General features: G+C 38.2%; 1 protein-coding gene across 7 annotated transcripts in view; it reads left to right on the top strand.

Moving 5' to 3' along the window:
* Positions 1-20,479, top strand: part of LOC131575367 (dual specificity calcium/calmodulin-dependent 3',5'-cyclic nucleotide phosphodiesterase 1C) — a 141,876-nt gene that overhangs the window by 87,953 nt on the left and 33,444 nt on the right. For 6 of the 7 annotated variants that reach the window (XM_058830739.1, XM_058830738.1, XM_058830740.1 and 3 more), the window contains 5 exons: positions 1,760-1,861; positions 3,147-3,267; positions 10,867-10,948; positions 16,080-16,200; positions 17,340-17,515. In XM_058830739.1, coding sequence (XP_058686722.1) covers positions 1,760-1,861; positions 3,147-3,267; positions 10,867-10,948; positions 16,080-16,200; positions 17,340-17,515 — 602 coding nt within the window. Of the gene's footprint in view, positions 1-1,759; positions 1,862-3,146; positions 3,268-10,866; positions 10,949-16,079; positions 16,201-16,305; positions 16,354-17,339; positions 17,516-20,479 lie in introns of those variants that run through there. The other variant, XM_058830743.1, reaches the window with a different exon arrangement.

The raw sequence follows: 20,479 nt of genomic DNA, 5'->3' as shown, positions 1-20,479 counted from the left end.
TAGCCCATGCAGAGCAATATGATGGAGTTGTAATCCAGAGGATGTAGTGAAAAGTCTACTGCTTCCCAGTATTAATTGTTCCCACAGCATTATCACGCTATATTCTTGTAAAAGTATATTTTTATGTATTCTTGGTTGTATAGACAGAGACATTTGTGCTACTGGGAGCTGACCAGAATAGGCAAAATAAAAAGGTTTTTCATTCATGAAAAGTTACTTTTCATTCATCATATAGTTATTTGGAATGCTGTTAACTATGCAACTGATTGTACTTAAGGGTTGGGAGGAGGAGGTGGTTACAGGGGTGTAGTGATACCATCAGTTGCAGAACTCTGGTGGTGAAGCATCATTATCTGCCACCCATGGGATTAGATAAGTGCAGCAGTCCTGGGTCTGTACACAGTGGTGGCCTGGGGCTGGAATTTGAGCGCAGCTACTATAGTCAAGAAAGAAGTCATCATAAAAGACTTCATGAAACATTCATAAAAAGGAGAATAGTGATTTATTTCTAAATGAATGCTGTCCCATTTCTGAATATTCCAAATCCTGAGCTGGTATGCTAAACTTGAGCTGTTCCTCCTCTGTTAATCTGTAGATACCTGAACAGAGAGAAAGAGAAAATGAATTTGTATTGTGTGCTAGATCAGAACACTCTGGTATTTTAAACTGTTCAGGGCATCCATATCATCCTCATGAAAATTCAAGAAATTTCAACTGGAGTCCAAACCAGTGTTGTAATACTACTACTACTACTACTACTGATGATGATGATAATTATAATAAGAGTAATGAAAATATGAGAGAGAGAGAAATAACATCCAAGAGAAACAAGTGATGAACAATACCATTGCTCACCACCTGCTGACTGGTGCCTAGTCTGTCACCAAGTAGTGATCACTGGCTCCAGTTTATATATTGGGCATGATGTTCCATAGTACAGAGTATGTCTTTGGCCAGTTTGGATCAAGTGTCCTGGCTATGCTCCCTCCCAGCTTCTTGTGCACCTGCTCACTGTCAGAGTAAGGGAAACTCAAAAGTCTGTGATTTGGAGTAAGTTATTACTTACTTGTACTTATCAACAATAAAATCATCAGTGTGTTATCAGCATTATTCTCATATTAAACCCAAAACACAGCACTGTATTAGCTAAGAAGAAAATCACTCTATTCCAGAAAAAAAAACCAAACCAGGACAGCAAGTTTGCTTAACAAAATCTCATACCGGAATAGTTTGAATTAATAATAATTGAATTAATAATAGCAGGGAAGTAGTGCATGTTCTTAAAGGTCTTTATTTCATATATGCATAATATGTACTAGGGATTTTTTTTTTACTGTGGTTATTTTCCACCATATGACTTTAGATATGCATATTGACCAGTTGAATCAAGTTTCCTGATTCTGAGGCTTTAAACAGTCTTTTCCCTTCCTTCTATGAATGCCCTAGAAAAGAAAACAATTTAAGAAACTTGTGCTTAACTGAAAAAGGAGTACTAATACCAATGCGCTCTGTAGAAAACATCTACTATTTCTCTTACCAAGGATTAGCCACCTGGCTTCATTTGCATCCCTCCCATTTATGTGTTTGTGCAGAAAATCCTTCATCCTCTGCCCCCCCCCCCCCCGAAAGAGGAATAAAGAGTTGCATACAAAGGCATTGCTGTCAATAATTTGCAGATTATAAAAAAACTGGACTGTGTCTGATGCTGGTTTTTGTGCTTCTCTTTCCTTTCTGCTCTCATTGTTATGTTGTCCAAAAGGGAGTTTAGAGCTCTAGTCATTGAGATGGTGTTGGCTACTGACATGTCCTGTCACTTCCAGCAAATCAAAGCTATGAAGAATGCTTTGCAGCAACCAGAAGGGTAAGTCACTTCACAACATAGTGCAGTGGGGGGCTTCATTTCATCTGGTGCTTTGCCAATGTATTTAACTTCAAAAGCACCTCTCCAGGGGCCCTCTCTTTCCTTGATATCTACAATAATTTTCTTTCTTCTGTTGAATTTCAAAATAATTCACTTAGGGAGGGGTGGGCACATGCCTATATGCACATCTGTAGTCTGTGCTGGTGGCCCAAAGCTTTCAAATGTCACCATTGTGACCTTTTTGGACATTTGACATACTGGGCATTTCCCTGGTGTGTAACATCAAGGATACAATTCATTAGACTGACCTCTATAACTGAGTATGACTTAAGGCTGGTTATAAGATCTGCAGAACATAACTTGCCTTTTGCCCTTATGTAGATTGTGTCAGCTTTCACCCCTGGAAGGAGCCTGCTTCATAACCAGAGAACAGATGAAAACTTGTGATCCACTGAGGGAAGGACTGGAAAATAATAGATGGAGCAGTATGGGAGAGACCTTCTCTTTATGTTACTGGGAGGTGTAATATTTTGTCCACAACTCTTCCCAAAAAAAATCCTTCTATATTTCTCTGAGTGACTGTCAGTTTTTCACTCTGTACACAGTTATTTCCAGAGCCTCCCAGAATTATATCTGTATCAGATTTATACCTATATCAGAATTAAACCTGTATCAGAGCAGGTTGTGGCTAGCCACCTGATCCCCTCAGAAGCTACAACTCTTTCAACCATTTTGGATAGCCAAAAAAGAAGAATTAAAAAATGAGAACACCCATGCCAAGAAGGCGTTATTTACTGGGTTCTTGGGCTAGCTTCCTAGGTTATGATCATAAGAAATCACCAGCAATTTTTTTTTCTGTGAAATCAGGATTCTCTTCTGTACTCACACTAGTTTTCTATCAGTTATTTTGTAGACTTGTCAGAACCATAGAGATCCACACTCTTCAATACAGTGGGATAATAGGAACCATCTTCTCTTCTAAGCTGCATAAAATGCAACACTGATGAAATGGGGAACAGAGCAGCTCTTCATGACTGCTAGTGCAGACAAGCAAGCCTAGAAAGTTGCTGAGCAACATTTCTTTTTGTGTTTCTTAGTATCCCTTTTAAAACAGGAGTCATGTATGTTGGAGAAATCAAAGTTGTCTGATTTTATGATCAGAGAAACCACTTCACAAATATCCTGGTCAAAGATTCTAATTATCTTATTTTCCTGTAGGTAAGATTTTTGTCATTCTTCCCTGCAAGAGCAGACAATTAATTTTTTTGATCCTTTGGATTTTCAGAATTGACAAGCCGAAAGCCTTATCGCTGTTATTACATACAGCAGATATCAGCCATCCAGCCAAAGCCTGGGATCTCCATCATCGCTGGACCATGTGTCTGCTAGAAGAGTTCTTCAGACAGGTAAAGCTAGGCAAGTTCTTTTCTTTTCTGCAGTTGAGAGGAGTGTGTAAGATTAGGTAAGGAAGTAGGAAAATATTAACACAGATATGTTGCTTTTTCTCTGATGTTTTTAAGAACCTCCTAAATGGTATGAAGCTTTCTCCTCTAGCACCATAAACACTGGGTATTATGCCTCTTAGGAAGCTAGTGTCTGATGCATTCCCTATAGATATAAACATTACCTACATAGTAGAAATTCCAAATTGGGAAGCTAATATGTCTTTCGAATTAGGAAAACATGAAATATATGTCACTCTACTTAGCTCTAGAACCACAAAACCATGTTTGTGTAGCTGTACTTCATAGAACTCTAGTTACATTTTTGTAATGGATGTGAAAAAGGCTTATTTTGCCCTTACTTAAAAAGAAGTGAACTGATCAAAATTATAGTTTATAGTGGACCAGCTGTTGACAGACCCACAAATCTAGACAAATCATTGAGCTCTGTGTGATGGTTACAAGGTTCTCAAGTGATTAATAAAAAACATCTGAAGAATCTAAAAAAAATTAAGAAGGTAAAAGCAAACAGATCACGTAAGGAGTGTATAGGACACTTTTCTCCAGTATGAATTACTAACCTAAGCAGTGCTAGCACTTAAGTGCTTATTTTCTCTGCAAAGTCCAGTAACTTCATGTTCTATAGTAAATCTAAATACAAAAGGGAAAAATATGCCAAGAATTGTTTTACTGGCTGGAAGCAGATAGCTCATACCTGCAACTGATTCTTTCCTGCCACACAAGAGGCTCACGCAAGTAGGATGATTTCAACATGAATTTTAGGGGAAAATCTGTGCATGTTTATGCTTTTCTAGCTCAAAGTTATACTAGATGTGTTAAAATACACGACTGCCAACGATTTGTGAGAGAATTAAGATTACCTCACATTAAGATGTAAGACCACAAAACCTCCAAGTTTTGATTTATTTTATACATGCAATGAAGACAAAACTATTATTTCATACATTTAAAAAAGCATTTTAATTTCAGCCAATAAATTGTACTTTAGTTTTGCAAGAAGAATAACAATACTTTTAGATGAAGCTATATACAAAACTCATGTTCTAATTCCAAATTCAGATGCAGTATTAATTTTCTCTTCTAGAAAATCATTAAGCTTACCATGACACATAGATTTGTGTTCAGTGAATTTATTTAGTACTAGATCAATGAATACATCCCTACTTGATATTAGAAGAAAAACACACATGCTTCTCACAAATTGATGTCCTAGTTCTGATCAGGACAGGGTTAATTTTTGTAGTAGCCAGGAGGTGGCATGGCTAGGACCTGGAAGTTATTCTCTTCCATCTCACTTTATTTTCCAAGGATGGGGGAAGGGCTTTTTATGGGTTTTTAAATTTTGTTTTATGGGTTAGGGTGGTGTTTGGTAAACATTTGGATGTGAATCACTTCCTCTCTCTTGAGCTTTCTTATTTCATTGCTTTTTCCAGTACATTATTGTTATTTCAATTGCTAATCTTTACCTTTTGTGCCTCCAATTGTCCCCTCCAGCCCACTGCAGGGGCAGGGGGAGGGAAAGGGGAAGAGAGGAGTGAGTGGAACATGGTTTGGAGTTTTTTGGTGGGAGCACAAAATTGAAGAATACTTTTCCTAAACCAAAACAGCCTAGTTTGCCACCCACTGTGGGACCCAAAGAGTTGAGATAACAACAGATGTGGCCACAGAGTGTTGGAAACAAGTTTGACCTAAGCGTTAGTTTTACCATGTATGAAGCCACTGGTCGCAGTGTTGCTTGGTTTGTTCACAAGGTTGTGATACCTAACTCTGGTAGTGAAGCCACACAACTGGGATCCCTGTCCTGGGATGTGGGCATTGACAAAGATTGGGAAGAAGACAGAAACTCTTAGCCTCTGGAGCAACTCCCATCAAGTGTGAGAGAAAGGTATTAATTATTGCAAGTATTTTCTAGTAGTGTGGTCAAGCAGAGGGGAGGGTGTGGAGAAACATATCCACTACCAGAGAGAATTAGCTGTGCTGGTGGTAACCTATAAGGATTCAAATAACAAGCAGTCCCTTGTAAACTCAGACCGGGTCCAGTTTACAAAATGCATGCGGCAGGAGTTTGTTTGCAGCACATCATTGTTGTACACCAACTCATCAGCACTGATGTCAGTGAAAGAAAGATAACAAAGAGGGCTTCAGGTGACTACACTACTGTGGCAATATGAAATGATTTTTTTCCTTCCTGACTGTGGACAGACTTAAAAGATTAGAGCATATTAGAGAGGAAATGTCCTATGCCTCTCCAGTATGGGCCACAGTCTCTGCTATTGGAAGCAGAAGTTGCTTCAGAAGTGATTGTCACTGAAGCACAGCTCCTCCTGGTACACTGATAGCCTGTTCTGGGCTGGATGTTTAAAAGGAAAGTCCTTTTCACACATCATGCTTCAGATGCATACAAAGTGGTTTGTGCCCATTACTCAGAAACCCCTAATTGCCCAGGGATACTGGCCTGAAGTTAAAATCACAAATTATGAATTGGCCTGAAGGCAAAAATTTTGTACTATCATTATAATAGGAGGAGGAAAAGATGACATGGGCTGAAGAGATCCCACCATATGTAATCAGCTATCATGATTAATTTCACAAAATGAAAAGTGATATGCAGTCTTTACTGATGGTTCTGCATCATTGTAGGAATATACCGAAAACCAAAAGCTGCTGTATGGAGTTCTATGTGATGATTTGTAGAAATTAGACAAGATGGATCTAGGCTGCAGAGTTGTAAGATGTCCACCTGGCTTTAGATTTTGCTGGACGAGAGAAATGGCCAGTGCTTTACCTCTACACTCACTTGTGGATGGTAACAAATGCTCTGTGCGGGTGGCCCACAGACCAATGGAAAAAGACCAGTTTGCTGTATGGAGCAAACCCGTCCAGACTGCTGAAATGTGGCAAGACATTGCTGCCTGGCTTGTAAAACTAAGTCATGTAGATGCAAGTGTACCCAAGAATCAGGCTACTGAAGAGCAACACAACAATGGATAAGTGGATTGAGCTGCCAAGATTAAAGTGTCTCAGGTGGATCTGGATTGGCAGAATAAGGGTGAATTATTTCTGGCTTGATGGGCCCATGATGCGTCAGATCATCAAGGAAGAGATGCAACAGGGAGGAGATGGGCTTGTGATTGAGGGTGGACTTTGCCATGGATCCTATTTCTCAGGTTATCCACAGCTGTGAAATCTGCACTGAAGTCAAGCAGGCCAAGTGGGTAAAGCCTCTGTGGTGTGGGGGGCAGTGGTTGAAATATAAATATGAGGAGGGCTTGGAGATTGATTACATCACAGTCTCTCAAACCCATCAAGAAATTACTATGTACTTACAGTGGTAGAAACAACCACTGGAAATGTGCTCTGTGCCTCATGCCACTGCCTGTAATGCCATCTTGGGCCTTGAAAAACAAGTTCTGTGGCAACATGACACCCCAAAAAGAATTGAGTCAGACAACAGGACCCATTTTAATAATCACCTCATAGACACCTGGGTCAGAGATCATGATATGGAGTGGGCACTATCATGTACCAGCCTCTGGGAATATTGAATGGTACAATGGGCTGTTAAAAATCATATTGAAAGCCACAGGTCATGGGACATTCAAACATTGGGATCTACATTTTGTGGAGGCCATCTGGTTAGTCCATACTAGAGGCTCTGCTAATTGAGCTCCCCCTGTGTAATTAAAACTTCCATATGCAAAACCTCCACATGCACAGGGACACAAAGTCCCTGTAGTACATATGAGGAATATGTTTTGAAAGACAGTTTGGCTTAGTCCTGCCTCAAGCAAATGTGGAATGTCAAGGATCTGGGTACACTTGGTGTGTAATGCAGAGTGATGGGGAAACACTATGTATACCTGGAAAGGATTTGATTTTTGGGTGAGAATAGTCTGTAATGTTGAATTCTATAATATTGGCTGCTGAATGACACTGCCACTGTGCACCACAGCCATCATGGACAATGGATATAGACTGCTCCAGATACACCAGTTGTGAGCTCCTGATGCAGCTTGCAACCACCCAACAGCACACCAGCCATTCTGCCCTGGAAAACACCTAGGACAGATAAAACTCACACTCATGGACTAAATGAACTCAACAGACATCTTGGAGGGTTGGCCATTAACTATAGAAATGATAATAGTGCTTGTAAATACACACACATATATATATATAAATATATATATTATATATATTTATGCATTAATATAGATGGAAAATGTAGGATCTGGGCACAGTGCAAATGGTATAGAATAAGGGGTGGGTACTGTCCTGGTTCCAAACAGGATGGGGTAATTTTTACAGCAGCCAGAAGAGGCATGGCTAGGACCTGGAGTTTACTCTATATCACTTCACATAATTTTCCTGGGATGGGGGAAGGACTTTATTCTGGGTTGGGATAGTGTGGTGGCAGTCACGTTGGGCTCCATGCTGAACATCTGCATGTGAATCACTTGCTGCTCTCTTGTACAATTTTGCTATTCATATTGTTGATTTTACTGTTTGTTTTCTTATCTCATTGCTGTTTCCAGAAGATTGTTCTTAAGTTATGAGCTGTATCTTTTTTATGCCTTCAATTCTCCTTTCCAACCCACTGCAGGGGGAGGGGAACGGGTAATGGGGAGTGAGCGAGTAGTGCATGGTTTTGAGGTTTTCAGTGGGAGCACTAAATTGGAGAATACCATCCCTAAACCATATTGAGAACTACTACTAGCCAAGGGGACTATGGTTAGTAAGGGACTTGCTTGTCCTAGGATTGGATATTTATTTCCTTATGGTCACCTATTGCAGACCCTTTCCTTTCCTTCCTGCTAAGTGTTCTTCAGAGACATAAAGCCTGACTTAACCTGTATCAGAAAAGATCCCCAGCTCTGTTGATTTCCCAGCATTTTGAGATGTGACATGACACAGGTCTTCATACACCAAGTGACCATGCTGTAGGTGTGAAAGATTAGAAGTACAATACTGGTTTTTTATGTTCAACATTTATGAGCATCTCTTACAGCAAACATCTTCCCTTAATTAATTAGTTCTACTAATGTGTTTTAGCTAGCCATTAGGAAGCTGCTCAAACAGCTTAGAAACCAAGTGTCTCTCTGAGCAGTCACAAAGACAGGCAGGTGTTCCTTTCCAAGACAATTAGCCACTGTGGCTTTTACGAGGTCTAAGGAATAAGAGAAGACTTATGAGCAGACATTGAGAGATGTTTTTTTTCTGAGTGACACAGCTGACACAGTAAAGGAATGTCACTTGGAAATATTTCTGTGTTTAGTTTTAACTTGATATTTGTATATCAGGCTCCTAGCATAAATCAGAATTGTTCTACAGTAGGATACTATTGCTTGTTGTTCTACAAAAAATCCTAATGGAACTTGTGCCCCCCTTCCATGTATGTTATATTAACAAAAATAAGAAGAATTCAGCTCTTCCTATACCCACAGAAGATTTTCTCTGCTTAGTTTCCTGAATATTTTAGCTTCTATTTGACATTAGTCAGAACACTGGCAAGAAGTCCAGTACAATTATAGTGAGCTGCAAATTTAAGTAAATGATTTTGCAGTATATTTAACAGGCTATTTAAATTCAAATGTTCTGTGGGAAGTACTGCAGCTATGTCATCCTATACATATCTTCCCAACATAAAGAATGTTGTAGAGTGACTGAATTAAATTAAAGGGCATTTTGAAACATGTGACTAGAAAAACTGGAAAACTGGGAATATAACTGGGGTTATAACACTTATCTTCTACCATCTTGTGTGCTGGAAAAGGACTTTCAGTTCTGAGGGCTGGTAGGTATGTCTGGACTTAAGTAGTTAAAATGTAAATGTAATCTAAAGGTAATGTGAAATGTCATGTTCACAGCATCATAGAATACCAGGTTGGAAGGAAGTTGAAGGGTCATCTGGTCCAGCCTTTCTTGGAAAAGGCACAGTCTGGATAGGATGATCCAGCACCCAATCCAGCTGAGTCTTATAAGTGTCCAATGCTGGGGAAGTCACCACTCCCCTGGGGAGATAATTTTAATGGCTGATCTCATTGTGAAAAATTTTTATTCTGTGTCTTATAAGAATCTCTTCAGGAGTAACTTACGTCCATTACCCCATACCTTTTCTTGTGCCTCTGTATAAAATGGGGGTCTCCATCTTCTTTGTAGGCACCTTTTAAATACTGGAACACGGTGATAAGGTTTCTTTTAAGTTTTCTTTTCTCAGGGCTTAACAAATGCAGTTCTCTCAGCCCTTTCTTACATGACATGCTTCCCAGTTGCTTCATCATGCCTGTATCCCTTCTCTTGACCCTCTGCAGCCTATCCACTTCTTTTTTTGCATGGGGGGACCAAATCTAAATACCATATTCCAGCTGTGGCCTGGCAGGTGCTGATTAGAGTGGAATAATGATTTCATTATCTCTGCTGATGACACCCTTGTTGATGCAGCCCACCATTCTGCTGTTTTCTTCTCCAGAGCACCACAGTGTTCACTCATATTAGCTGGTTGTGCAAAAGGACCCTCAGGTCCTTTTCCACATAGCTGCTCCCCAGCTGTGTTGTTCCCAGCCTGTGTTGTGGTCTTGGATTATGTTTTCCCAGGTGTATGACCTTACAGTTGTCTTTGTTGAACTTCATAAGGTTCTTGTGAGACCACTCTTCCAGCCTACGCAGGTCTACCTGCAGGATGACTCTCCCTTTAGAAGTGTTCCATTTCCCACTTGGTTTGGTATAATCAGCAAACTTCACCAGGGTACACTTGATCCCATCATCCAGATCACTTATAAAGATATTAAACAACATTGGATATTAATCCAGTATTGACTGCTGGAGTATCCTGCTTGTGACAGGTTGCCAGTTTGAAAAGAAGATATTTACGACCACTTGCCAATAGGCTGGGGCTTATCAGCCCGTTCCCCACCTGCTGCATGGACCACTTGTCTCTACTATAACACATCAATGTCTTTAGGAGGAGGCTGTTGGAAACCATATCAAAAACCTTGGAAAAATCCAGGTAGACAATGTCCACAGCTTGTCCCACATCAACCAAGAAGGTTACTTTCTTGTAAAAAACTGTTAGTGTTTCCTTTGGAGAAAAAAAATTGCTAATCTGCATGCAGCCAGCCTTATCTGAAAGACTAAAAAAGATGTGCAAAGAAATGCAAGCCCTGAAAAATCAATCTTGACACTGATGTTTTCTCACAAAATGAATGATGTTTTCTCTGAGAACTGAGTTCTCTGGAGAGCTGCAGTGAGAAACATTCTTGTGCTCAAATGTTTTTTAGTTGATGCATAGAAGTACCAAGCAAGCAGGGAAAGTTCTAGTGAAAAGTCACTGGAATCAAGATGCTTAATTCACCAACTTCTCCTTGGGTTACAACTTTGCCAGTGAGACTCAAATTCTCTAAAATTTATGTTATAAAGCCCCAGTCTAAACAAAATCCAAACATAATTAAAGAAAGTAAAACGAGAGGCTTTTACAGTCATAACATAATATATGAAAAGTGCAATGTGTCTTGTCTTTTAAAACTTCTTAATTTTTTTCTCCAGGGTGACAAAGAAGCAGAACTAGGGCTGCCCTTCTCTCCTCTGTGTGATCGGAAATCTACTATGGTTGCTCAGTCTCAAATAGGTATGTCCCTTTTGGTGCAAGCAAAGTAGCATCTTAAAAGAAAAACTTCATCTTCTCAGTAGTGTTAAGATCCTAGTGATCTCATAATTTGGAATTATGTTGAAGAGAGGAAGTAAGACACAATGGCATTATTTTCCCTAGATCAACAATTCAAAGAGGAGCCATTAAATTTATGGTGATGGTTCCATACAGTAACCAAATTACCTCTGATATGTCTGCAGAAATAACTACAGTACTTGGTTATGACACTTACTCCATGATTTTGTGAGTCATGAAGACAGGGGCACACATGAGAAGATCACTGTTGTTGGTGTATATGAAAATGTAATGTCAGTTCCTTAGAGGACCTGGACAAAACAATTTATTCCTTTCACTCTTTCCTTCCCAATGCTTTAAACCAACCATTGTTTTTCATCGAAGCCAAGCAACTAGCAAACCTTTTCCTTTGCCACCCATTCAGAAAAACAGATCTTTTTATAGACTCATCAGTGGCATTTTCTCTACCTCTTCTTCAGTTACTGAGTGAAAAAGTAGGGGAAGGATGAGGCAATAAGCTTCACATTTGGTGAAAGAGGAAGAGGGGCTAAGTGATGTAAAACTGTTCAGGGGGATTGGCGCAATGAAGAGAAAATGGAAAAGGTGGATTTGTAGGTGGATTTTTATGCCTTGGAAGTAAGTGAAGTAGATAGAATAACATGTTTCAGCCTCAACTGGAGAATAGGTAGCCAAATGGAATAAAAAAGGAAAGATAACATGGACACTAAAATTGAGAAAACCAGAAAGACAGAAAATATATTAAAGAAAGCAAAAAAAATTTGAAGCACGAAATTTCTCTTCAAGAATGAAACAAAGATTTCCCTGAATCTAGGAAAGTACAGATTCATATCTTTGGCTAAAAGCTGTTTCTGTTTTAAATTATTTAATTGTTCCTGGTAATCAAGCCATTATCTCAGAGACAGCATCCCAGATTTTTCTGGCTTTGGAAGTTTAGACAAGTCACCTAAGAATCTGAGTTTGAAGAGCCCTATACAAGCTTGGCCTGGTTACCAGGCTTTCAGCGTTTACTCCTCTGGAGTAATAAGCTACCATACAACTGTGTGTTCTGCCAGTAGCTTGGTGGAGGAAAGCAGCAACAAACTTGAAGTATGACAGTCTCAACTAAAACTGATGTTGAAGAGTCATGGACATAAGCTTATTGCTGTGTTGTGGGAGAAGATAAACTCTCCCTCTCTGGCTGCTGTGAGGGAAAGCACAGGTAGATACTTCTCTTACACATCCATTTTATCAGCTTCTAGATATGCTCCTCACTCATTACAGGGAAGAGAAGTTGTGCCTTCCCTGGGGTCCCTCTACATAGGTTTATGTATGCTTGGGAACCAGTCTTCCTGGTCCTCTCTTTTTGTGCTCCTTTGCTCAGACCTTTCCTCAGAAGAAGAAAGAAACCTCTGTTCTGATCCCCATTGTGTCAAGCTACTGCAAAATTAATGTTATATTAAATCAGCATAGATACAATTTACTTAGAGTACTCTTCAGTAGGCAAAGGCAGGCTTATTTAGTCATATATCTTTTGTGCAGTTTAGTAATCCATTGACATTAATAGACTACTCTTTATTTTTTCCCTTCTACCATTATTAAATTATTAATTTTTCAGTCTGCAGCACATTTTGACAGTGTCTTTCTCTAATGTCCCTTTTGTTAAATTGCAACCACCTGTTTTCTGGCTAACTGCTGAGATCAGACTTTCAAAGTTGTAGACTAGATTGTCAGACAGATAATCTCCTTTCATTCATTTATTTATCCAGTTAATAGTCTGAAAAAATTGTTTCCTGGAATAGTAATTACATTTCTTTGCAGAAGTAAGTTCTTACTGAATTCCAAATTGTGCTATTATATGGTTGGACTTGATGATCTTAAAGGTCCTTTCCAACCTTAATGATTCTATGATTGTCATCTGCACCAAGCAGCCATCAATTCTCACAAATTAAAAACCTGTGTTCTTTGTGAAATAAAATTGTGCATTTTGTTCTAGCAAGGACACAGCCTAGAAATCATTTTCTGGTGGCTCAGCTTGTTTGTAGTTTTGCTGCTGTAAGGTCATTGTAGATGTAACAACAGTGGGCACACATTTTCATTAATGAAAACTTTTCACAAATGCAGACTGAAGGTTTTGGCAATATGGACTTCTTGCATGAAATTAAGCAATTCAACAGAACAATACTCCTCAAAGGAAAGAATGTTTCTCTCCTGTTGCATCAGATTATGAAAACATTGTTCAGTTTAAACTGATAAATAAAAACCCCATGAATATAAATTATTGAACTTTATTTTGAAAACCTATTAATGTTAACTATAATGACCAATTTGTCATTCTTTTCCATATTCAATAGAATGAGTATGGCAAATATTTCTGTACCATAGTAAAGTACAGAAATTGGGAGAGATTTTTGTTGGGAAGTCAAGCTGCTTGTCAGAGTGGGGGAGAGAAAAAACTGCAAAGAAAACCAGACCAAGACTTTCATATTTTCCAACAAGAATATCAGGAGCTAAAACTTCTCTGGTTCCAACTCTAGGAAGCTTGTGTTACAGAAGATCAGCCTTTATTGTCATTGTCCTCTTTTGCAGCTGATAAATGCAATAGCATATTTTATTTTTTGTCTTTTTACTGTCAAGAAATAAAAATGTGCTTCTAGAAAACATTGCCTAAAGGCAGATGAGTGCATGCTCATGGACTTTAGAGAAACTGTCCTCTACCCAATTTTTTCTATGTTGATATTCAAAGTTATAATGAGTGATCACTAGGCATATGCCTGGGATTCACTCTTAGCATGCAGCATTAACTGGTAAAATCATCTTAGTCTCAAGGGTACAGAAATGTTTATCATGCTCATTCTGTTGATGGAGGAAAAAGATGATAAACTGGTCATTAGTATTAATAGGTTTTAAAACTCAGGCTCTTTATTTGATATTCAGGTTTTGAAGTAGCAAACTAAATGACCATATTTAAATCTAAGTGTTTTCAGGTAAAGAGTAAGAGTATACAACGGAAGGGAAGGCATGTAGGAATATGGCAAAAGTTACACAATTTTTAATAAAGTCCTTGGTTTTTTTTTCTACAGTAGCAGATTATGATTCCAACTTTATTATAATAACTATTTTAAGGCAACATAGTTGAATAACTTATTTATGTTAAAGGGAGTAGAGGCAAAAATGTAACTTATCAAAAAAAAGTATATTTGAGTGTATTTGAGTTTTTCACCTGTGGTTGCTTTTGGCACCTCTGCTTATCTTTGTTGATAAGATGCAAGACCTCTCACAGGGAAAACTTGATTCTTAAACACTGCTGTTTAATGTGTTTATGTGCAACTGTTCAGTATCTCACAAAACAGATCCCACTGTCTTGCTGCTGAAGTTAGTGACACATTCATGTGCCTGATATCAGAGATTTGCACATCTCAGGGTTGTTAGTGGTGAAGAAGCAAATGGCAGTGGTATTACTTGCTGAGCAGAATGACAAGGTACTATGACTTGGGTTTCTTTGGTCATTAAGTGGTAAATAAGTTTTTGAGTGAAGGGGAATAGAAGAGACATATAGACAGGCACGCACACAAATGTGTAAATCAAGCTCTCATTGTCCTAGGATTTCTGTTGCACGCTTAACACTGCTCTCAGTCAGTAAAATGTTTAGTGCTTAAAAAAATTACATGAAGTTTGCTGGGACTGTCTGGGCTGTGATCTAGCATACAATTTCCTGTTCAAGGTTTATACTGCATGCATTTCTGATTAAATACCTGTGAATTCTTTTTTTTTATAAATTTTAATAGATAAGACTGACCCAGTGTTATGGAGGCACATGATTCACACATTCAGATAAGACTGCATGTGTCTCCAGATTTACAGAATGTTACTTGAAAGCAACTTGAAAGTAAAGTAAATTTTTAATTTGATTGGCATGAAAATACACGTAATAATCAATCCTTTTAGAAATTTAGCAAAAATATGGGGAGGGAAATGGAACTAGGAGGATGCTCTCAACTGCTTTGCACTCAAGATGTGGATTGAAGCACCTGTGAATTCAGATGCCTGAACCACATGATCTCTTCTTTTGGTGTTCAGTTATCACCTAGAATCACCAATGCCATGGAAACATATCATGACCTGGTCAGAGAAATTAAAATATTATTAATGAATAAATAATTGTTGATAATTAAAAAATATCTAAAAATTTTTATGATAGGGATTTGTAACAGTAGTAATTGTAACCTGGATTTCAATGTGCCTTAGAAGGGATTAAGGATTTAGTTGTTTTCTTGGCTACCTGCAACACTAAGTAATTTCATAAGTGAAGTGCTAAATGAATTAGAGAAATGCGTAAGCTACTGTAAACTACTCATATTCACATTTTATTCATGCAATTTGGATTTTCCTTCATCTCATGACCTTATGACCACAGGGCTCTTCAGTATGCTTTTCCCAACCTTCAGATCAGAGCCATATTAATCTCTGTTAAACTGTATACTGAAGTAGAAAATATTTGGGTCTTTATTTTTTTTCCCCATTTTTTTTAATATTAAGCAATGTGAGGAAAACACCTAGATCTGTTTTATTATCAACAAGAAGAAAGCTGGCCAAGCACTGAGGAGAGATAATCCACAGCAACATACTGATAAGCAGTAAGGGTGGTTTAAACTTACTGGTATTATTACTGTTACAATTATTTTCTTTGAGAGAGTTCTTTGAAGTTGAGCTTTACTTTTAAGTTTTATCAAAATCTATAGGAATTTGACTTCAATATTCTTCGATTTGACTTCGCTACTCTGATAAAACAAGTCTTGATTAGTCTGTTTATGTTCTGCCAAACATAATTTTGTTCTTGCCAAACAAAATTATATTTTGTTGCCAAAATTTCTTTCCAGTGTTTAAGTAGGTCTCTTTTAACGCATGCTATATTGAAGGTCTTGGGTCAGGGATTAATGTATAACTCAGTTTTCCCTTTCTAGTATTTGTCTATCCCTCTTTCAAGTTATAATTTTTTTTTACTGTAATTTACAGTGTGGTCATCTGTAGTCATTGAAGAGGAACTCCACATAAATCCTCCCCTTGCCTGCTTGACTCTGCTTGTGTTTCTGTTCAGGTTTCATTGATTTCATTGTGGAACCCACCTTTACTGTGCTGACTGACATGACAGAGAAAATTGTGACTCCGCTAATTGATGAAGCTTCCCACTCTGGCATGTCTGGATTTAGGCGTTCCAGGTGAATAACTTTGCACCCTCTCCCTTCACTCTGTATGAGCTGCCCTTGCAATCAACTGCCCTGGTTTCCCTCCTCTACAGTGTATGTCTTTCTTGTGGCTTAAAGACTCATATCTGCATTGTCAACACCACAGCTCACCTCATGAGGTGACTTTGTGCAGGGAAAGTCCAGCCCAGAGGAGGTCCAAGAGGGAGGAGGGTGGCGTCAGCCTGAGTCATCCCTTCCAAGGCAAGGAGCACAAATGTTTGTAGCCATGCAATCAGATACACTCAGTGCTCTCTTAGTCACTAATGTCAGATAGAAAGCAATGAGGATAATTGGGAGGCACTTGTTTCTTCATGCCTAGAAGTACAAATGGGATTGAAACCCAAATGATGGATAAAAAGAATAAGCACACTTTTTTGACAGTGTTTAGGGTTATGCAAATGTGTGAAGAATCAGCACAATTCACCTGGAATTTAGATGTAGGAAGTCTTGGCCTGTTCAACCTGCACTGCTGTTTTAGATACTGCTCTTTTAGTACTTTAATTGACAAGGCATATCTTATGATTCAAATGCCACATGGCTAGTGCTCCCTAGGGTAAGGCTATCAAGTCAGGATTCGCTCCCCCAGGTGACTTTGCTCTTGAGCAAACAAAGACCAAACACAATATCTTTCTATGTCAGTAACTTTGCTGCCTTTATTAAAATGTTCACAATAAAGCATCAAAAGTCAACTGTAGGATCTGTAACAGAAATGAATGCCTGAGCCTCAGCTGAGGTCACCAAGCCCTTGACAGAAACTGACCTGTGCCTAATACCTCCCATTGGTGAAATATAGGAAACTCCTCTTGTGACATAGTTGATTTCTAGAATTGTCTGACTCTCCAGTAATATTTAGGGAGTGGAGATACACACAAAAATGGTTACAGCACTTCGAGTGATTCTATTTCTTAGTGAGAATGAATGCCAAAATAATAGATGGGGAAAAGCAGCCCTTTATTTCTAAGACTGGCTGAGGTTGCACTCTTTGATTTAATATTGGTTGGCTTGGGGCAGGAGAGAGGGGGAGGATAATTTTTTTAGGATTATTTTTTCTTAGCTGTATTTGAGTGTATGGGATGCTGGTTTCATCTGTGTTTTGTGATATTGTGTCCCAGTTTGAATAGCATTAGTCCCTCTGGAGTTAAAAGATCAAGTGTCAATGTCACTGGGTCCGAAGGAAGTGCCTCACCCAACTGCTCCATACTCACTGTGGACTTCAAATGTTTTAAAGCCACCTGGACTGAGGTGGTGCAGCAGAACAGGGAGAAATGGAAAGCACAAGCCACCAAAGGTAACGGCCAGGCTTCTTAGTGAAATTATAAAATTCTTGTTCTTCAAGCTCATCTTCAATCTAACCATTCTCAAACTGTTTGTTTGAATCCACCTATTGAATTCAATAAGCCACTCTGAATTCAGAAAGATAGGGACATTGTGACTCACCTGTGCCTTATATTCTTCTTATAAGTGTACATAATGAAGAGGATGCAAAAAATGGGAGGAGAAAAAATTTAAAGGGAATTCCTCTAAAGTAAAAAATTAGACTCAGTGGGTGCAAAAATACTTGGAATGGTATTTGTAAATATAGGTTTATCAATTGTTCATTGTACAGGTTGAAAGGGGGTGGTAGTTTTAGAGATGGTTGGTAGTTGGGGGTTAGTTCAGGGGAGATGGATATTCTCTGTTCCCAGCTATTTTCATATTTCTGATCATAACTTGGAAAATTAGTTAGGAACTAAACTGGAAATGTGTGTAATGTCATCAGTCTGAGAAGGACTGCAAACATTTCAGAAGAAAATGAGGGCTGTGTTGGTTGAAGGTTGACCAGGGTTCAATACTGTCATGAAACTGAAAAAAAAATCCCAGCCAAATCCCACCACCACTGAAAAAACCCAGATAAGCAAAGCAAAGCAAAGCAAAGCAAAGCAAGGCAAGGTAAGGCAAAGCAAAGGAAAGCAAAGGAAAGCAAAGGAAAGCAAAGCAAAGCAAAGTAACACTCCCCCCATCCCAGACACTAAAAAACCCCTCAAAAGACTTTGCTTCTAAGACCCCTCTGGCATTCTTCTCATCTTTTCAGCAGTTACAAGGCCCTCAGTGCTGCTCTGTGTCCAGTTTTGGCCACTACAGTTAAAAAAAACCATATGAATCACTTGTAGACAACTCAGAGTACAGCAATGAAAATTGTGATAATTTGTTTATAGCTAAGGAAGTATATAGCTGAAAGCAGTGTTTTGAAGACTACTGCAGCTGCAAAATAAGGAAATTATTTTTACTCAAGTACCCGGTCCATTAAGAAAAAACTGGCAGCTTATTATAGATATTTTTATAATGTCTAATAAGTTAGACGTTAGCAAATCTCTATTATTGGAGTTCTTTTGGAAATACTGACAGCCATCTTTTAAGAATTATTTAGGTGTAATTGTCCTTTTGCTCAAGAGAATGGATGATTGCCCAATGTATCCTAGAACCCTTAGGTGATTTAGACCAGATTTGGAACAAAAAAGAGGAGGAATATTTCACTGTTTTTTCTTTTCTTCATGAAACTGTGATACATTTTATTCTCTGATCTGAATGGATCTTGCTCAATCCCTTATTTAATGGAGTTGTTTTGTTTTATATAAATGGAAGGAGGTAGGTTTTAATGTATTATGTGGCTGTGACTTTAGGGATTTGGCATAGTTCTCCAAAATGCTAGAACAGATTTTTCCTCTCCAACTGAAAGACCTGTCTAAAGGTTCAGGAAAACTTGCATTATTCAAAAACAAATTTTCCTTTGTGATTAAAACTTTCCATTAATGAAAAACACTTTCTAGGCATTCCATGAAAATGAAAACATAACTATAATTCAAAATCTGTTTATTTTGCAGGGACTTTTTTGTTTGCTTGCTTGGTTTTGGTGCTTTTTTTTCTCTGGTGTTTTTGTGCGTTGTGGGGTTTTTTTGTTTTTTGGGTTTTTTTTTGGTTGTTGTGTTTTTGTATGTATGTGTGTGTGTATGTGTTTGGGGGGGTTTGCTTGTTTTTGTTTTGTTGTGGTTTGTTTCTTTTTTTGTTTGTTTGTTTGATTTAATACCTAGCAGTTCCTTATAGACCAAATTAAAGCTAACCAAACAAGCAAAACATTTAGCATGTTCAGTGTTTTGTGGTATAGGAGAGTTGAGTGAATGAAAATAGAAATTACTATACAGGTAACTAGTTTTAAGAATTTAATTTCAATAGGTACCTGGTATTTTCTTGACTAAGCATAAACTATATAAAAATCCTATGTGCAAGACAGACCTGTGGGGGACTTTTACATAATTTCTGTCTTTCTAGATACATTTAGCAGTACAAGCATGCATTTTTTTTTTTTTTTTAATCCCGAAAGCGTTATACAAACGTATGGCCCAGCATGCTTTTGTATGGGGTAAGGAATAAGGAACTGTTTTTGGACTCCAGACCACTGGCATCAGTATCTTTGCTCAGATGCTATTTTCTCTTGACTTGCAACAGGTTTCTGCACCACCCTCCTTGCCTGTCTTGTAGCAAGGCCAACCACACATCAGGGGCTTAAATTGCTGACCCGTGACAAACTGGTGTCTTGCAACCAAGATGCATTGCTAATAAAAACAATTATTATTAAGAGAATACAGAAACATTTACTGTTTGTTGACAGAAAATAAAATTTGGGATCTGAAAGGAAGGAACCTATTATTGCTATTTTTGTAGCTAATATTATTATTAAATTATTTGTAAAATACTGTATTACCTTTGGTAATGTCATTGTCCCTAGAAGCCTCAGTGAGCTGTTTTCATCCTGAGTATGATATTTATAAAAAAATTTTCTTACTGTGTGGGAATAGTTAGTTTATTACTGATTGGAGTTTTTTTTTTGCCTAAATGATCATCATTAAAGAGCAATGAACAAAACACTAAACAAACACTCTACTGTACAAAGCACCATTTAGATAAAGTATTTTCTGACACTACTTTTGACAAGAGACACTTATCTAATGGTGTTTTAGCAAGCCAAATTCTCCTGAGACGAAGTTGCGTCCTGTGGTTCAGATGCAGAATAAAGCTTTTTTTTTCAGATCCCCAAATGAGAGGAATCCTGTAAGCCATGAGACCTTGACATTAGCTCAGTTGGTTAGAGCATGGACTTGACCTCTGTATGGCCCATTCACTTAAGAGGTGCACTTTATGGATCCTTTCCAACTCAGAATATTCTGTGAAATCTGTAAGACATCCCTACAGCCTTCAGTAGCTAGTATTTCTTTTT

This window comes from Poecile atricapillus, chromosome 2, assembly GCF_030490865.1.
Source record: "Poecile atricapillus isolate bPoeAtr1 chromosome 2, bPoeAtr1.hap1, whole genome shotgun sequence".
In the NCBI taxonomy this organism is placed as follows: domain Eukaryota; kingdom Metazoa; phylum Chordata; class Aves; order Passeriformes; family Paridae; genus Poecile; species Poecile atricapillus.
Note: the sequence above shows the minus strand (reverse complement) of the source record. Positions and strands in the feature narration are given on the sequence as shown.